Consider the following 4,270-nt stretch of genomic DNA (forward strand, 5'->3'; position numbering starts at 1 on the left):
GTGTGTGTGTGTGTGTGTGTGTGTGTAGATGCAGACCTTGATGACTGGGTGTGATTATCCCAGTACAGGACCTTGTAAAAGGTTTCCGCTGACAGGCAGGCAAAGGACAGCATGTCATCCAGGTGCTTCAACCTGGTAAAAACAACAAACATGAGCACACCCACCAACATAAACATTGCAGAACAAATTACACTTCAACCTATACATGAAAAAACAGCATGTACAAATGTTACAGTTTGTAAACCTGTTCCAAAAAGAGCAACCGGTATGGTAGTAAATGGTATGAACCAAAACAAACAAGCAAATGTAAAGGTGTCCTATGGAATATACAACATTGAAATGAGTTTGTTATTTTTACAATGAAAACTCCACAGAGTACCTAAGCATTTTTTTAAATGTGACCAACAAGTGTTTACAAAAGTAACTGCAACAAGTCAACGTGTGTTGTAAACAGCAGAAACACCACGTATAGACAAGCTCTTATGGTCTTTTATTGTATGTGTGCCACACATACATACAGCGCACTAGAGCTGAAACAATGACTCAAATAATGCAATAGTCAATTAACAGAAAATAAATGGGAAACTATATTGATAATTGATACAGCTTAAGCTTTTTTTCAAGCAAAAATATACCGATTTAAAAACATTATCAATTCCAGCTTCTCAAATGTGATGATTTGCCGTTTTGTCATTGTCTTACGTGGTAGCAAATTAAAACTATTTTAGGTTTGTGGCTATTTTCTGATATTTTATAGAGTAAGGACTAACGAATAATGAATGAATAATGAAAATAATCATTAGTTAGCCCTGCAGCACATAACCCCATCCCATGCAGTGTCTATCTTACAGGTCTTTGACTTCCAGCATGGCCTCCTGTTTGGTGAGATGCACTGTCAGCAGGTCCCTGCGGTGCACAGTGTAAAAGCGTCTCTTGTGGAGCTCAGCATCTGAGGCTCTGCCCCCACACCTGTCCTGCAGGTAACCCAAGGCCGCAGGAGCTGCCACCGCCACCACACCCACCGTGATCCAACCCACTGATACCAGAGAGGCAGGCACAACAGTTAGTTAATAAATGATTCAAGTGGCTTTTACAACACAAAACAAACAACTGGATCAATATGAGTAATATAGTGAGTGATTCTACCTTCATTTACAGTGCAGAAGAAGACATTGAGAAACATACAGGCAAGCAGAGAGCACAGGGGCATCTTCCATCTGAGGGATTAAAAAAGCAGATTACCTTGTATATTTATACTATATATTTTTTTACTGCAATTGCAACGCAAAGCCAAAACCAATGATATCATATGATGCTCAAACAGGCAGACAAACTTGCACACACACCCGAGCAAGAAGCGGATCAGCTCCAATGCATCTGTAGCTGGTTCTAGAAACAGGGCCATTCTCTTATAGGACACCACCATGTTAAGGAGGTCAAAGTTTGGTGTACTCCGTGGGCTCCCCAACTCAGAGGCCTCTGGAGACCCGGAGGTCTCTTTAGATGATGTGTGTGCCAGCTCCCCCCCTTCCCCATGTGAGTGGTCCTGGGACAAGCCGTGCATCATCATCCCTGTAAAGAGTGACAAAAAGAAAGCAGGCAGGATTCAGATGGTGAATTGACAGTGGAAAAAACAGAAGATTCCTGACTCTTTAATTTGACAGAGATATACTCTGGACCCTGTCAAACCAATTTCAGTATTTAGTCCTAATGAGACCAGAATGGCAGACAGGAAAAGTAGAGATTGAAACAGTCTGTTCAGAAGGTAGACAGGAGTCCAGAGACCATAGCCCTGTTTAAGACCTCTAAGTCACACTCACAAGATGAAATCACATGGCAACTCAGTCTATTATCAGGCCAGGGAAACTGAAACCTTTGATTGCTTCTTTAAAAGCAACTTAAGAGAATCTTGCTGCAGTGATGGTAAAGTGTACACCAGCGTGTGCCAGTAAACCATAACATCAAAATCAGGTGTGGTTACAGGTGCAACACAAGCTCTATTTGACCATGCTGGCCTGGTGCTTGTTATACAACGGCAAAGGCAAGGAAATAGGTATTAAATATAATTGTATAATTGTACCATATAAGTGAAGAATGACAATAGCAGACTCTTTTTTTGCAAAGGCAAGATTTATAGAAAAGATATTCTCTATGCTGTTTTGTGTTAATCAGGAGTAGGCAATAAACATAAAGACCCATTTGGGGGGGGGGTGAAAAAGACAAGAAAACAAGAAAAAAACAAAAGTGACATGCAACATTATGAATTTGTATACTATCTTTTATTTTGTGATGCTGGGGATTGTTTTTTGCTTATTATGCTAATTTTTGTTTTGTTTGCTAGTTTTGTCCTTTGCAGGCTATATGCCGAGCATATATTATATTTATATAGCATGTGCTGTGTATATAATCAGGCACAGTTCACTCTATGTCAAATTTTTTGTGTTTTTTTTTTTTTAACTGGGATGAGATCGTCCTGTGTTCTGACAACAACTATTGCCCAAAAAGAAGAGAACGCCTTTGAGAGGGAAATACGCTTCAGTACCCACTGATCAACTGTGCTGTATGTAATGTATTTTGATTTTTGGACTTAATTTGCAAATGAATGCATAAAACATCAAAAAGGAGTAGGCGATTTAAGTTTATTTAACGTGTTAAAAGTTATCAGATTGAGAGAAAGTTATCTTTACAATTATGTGTGAGTACTTCTGACAGCATCACTGTATTAGCAGGGGACTAGTAGGGTGCAATTAACTGTAAATGTTAGGGTCAAGATGATTTTTTTAAAGTGACCATACCAGCAGGTAGCCTACCTAATACAGTCTTCAACATAGCACCTTTAACTTCTGTAGGTTGTTTTTTTAACACAAGTAATCATAATATGAAACGCTGAATGTATTTTTTTTTCTTATGCACTTCATTCCTGGCCATCGTCCTTTAGCAATAGTGTGTGAAGTTATGAATATTCACCGTGACAGTAAACGGTCGCGGGGGGGAGAAGAGTACTTAAATCAGCACTCAGTGCTGTGGCCTGTGAGTTGCTGTCAAACAGGAAAGTTTACTTGGCTGGCTGACAGAAGGACGCTGCAGAGACATTATGGTTTTTACTTCAGCCCAGCCACTATTATCTGCTGGGTATGAAGGAGATAACATACCACGAGCTGAGTGTCCAACAACAGCCAACTTGTGAAGCAGCAGCAGCAGCTGGTAGGAGCTCAGGCGTAACTAGCGAGTCCCACCGACATCATCAGCCTGGAGGAAGGAAGAGCCTCCAAATTCAACCGGTCCGGGCAACATGACAGCAGCCTGCCCTCCTGCGTGAGCATTAACCTGTCAAAACGAGGCGGTTTATATAACTGCCCGGTGGTTTGCAGAGAAAACCAACGGTTAAAGCAGATATTTTGTTTGGCTGCTTATCCTAGCAGGCTTTGCTAGCTCTGTTTTCAGAACGTAGCTTCCTCATTTAATCCAGGCCGAATAATCGATCGTAGAAAAGTTGCAAATGTCTGATACAATCGATCACAGAGTAGGATGAGCTCTTCTGGCTGCAGCTGTGGGCTTTCTTAAGTACGGAGGACGTAAATATATATAATATAAATTAAAATGTGTATCCAAAGGCCTATTCTGCTTGAAATAATAATGTCTTTGTTTTTTTTAAATACTTCAATTAGGCTACCTTGTTTAAAAACATGCAATTGCATTTAGGCATTTAGGTCGTATTTAAAAAAAGTAAAATGTCTCCTACTTCCCCTTACCTTTTCACTTTATGCGTGCTGGAGACTTCAAGTTTCCACATCAAGTTTCTTATTGCACCATGATTGGCTTTTATACCAGCTGCAATGTCACGAAATCTTGCTTCTTACGGTCCTTAAAGGTCCCATGACATGGTGCTCTTTGGATGATTTTATATAGTACTTAGTGGTCCCCTGATACCATATCTGAAGTCTCTTTCCCACATTTCAGGCTTGCTGCAGAATTACAGTCACTTTAGCTAGTCATACAATGAGCTTCCCATAGTGTGTGCCATTTCTGAGTCTGTAGCTTTTGAGGAGGAGAGACATCATGGCTGGGCCAAAGAGAGGGAGGGCAAGGTGGAGGCTGGGGGTGTGGTCTTGACCAACTGCCACTTTGCTAGTTTGAAAGCCATGATGTCTCTCTTTCATGGCCGGGTAAACCTGAGAAAGTGGAGGTAACCTTGCCCCTTATGACCTCATAAGGAGCAAGAATCCAGACCGGCCCCTCTGAGCTTTCATTTTCTCAAAGGCGGAGCAGG

The 4,270-nt window shown here is 41.0% G+C and overlaps 1 protein-coding gene across 5 annotated transcripts in view; it reads right to left on the bottom strand.

The window, feature by feature from the left end:
- The window catches only part of zfyve27 (zinc finger, FYVE domain containing 27), a 9,682-nt gene extending 6,196 nt beyond the window's left edge, over positions 1 to 3,486 (bottom strand). For 2 of the 5 annotated variants that reach the window (XM_032539975.1, XM_032539957.1), the window contains exons 1-5: positions 3,153 to 3,486; positions 1,347 to 1,572; positions 1,147 to 1,217; positions 850 to 1,036; positions 37 to 132 (exon numbers count right to left, since the gene is read on the bottom strand). In XM_032539975.1, the coding sequence (XP_032395866.1) occupies positions 37 to 132; positions 850 to 1,036; positions 1,147 to 1,217; positions 1,347 to 1,570 (578 nt within the window). In that variant the 5' untranslated portion in view covers positions 1,571 to 1,572; positions 3,153 to 3,486. The remainder of the gene's footprint in view (positions 1 to 36; positions 133 to 849; positions 1,037 to 1,146; positions 1,218 to 1,346; positions 1,573 to 3,152) is intronic. The other 3 variants (XM_032539986.1, XM_032539966.1, XM_032539982.1) reach the window with 2 other exon arrangements.
- Positions 3,487 to 4,270: the final 784 nt, after the last annotated feature.

Source organism: Etheostoma spectabile, chromosome 2 (genome assembly GCF_008692095.1).
Source record: "Etheostoma spectabile isolate EspeVRDwgs_2016 chromosome 2, UIUC_Espe_1.0, whole genome shotgun sequence".
Taxonomy (NCBI): Eukaryota; Metazoa; Chordata; class Actinopteri; order Perciformes; family Percidae; genus Etheostoma; species Etheostoma spectabile.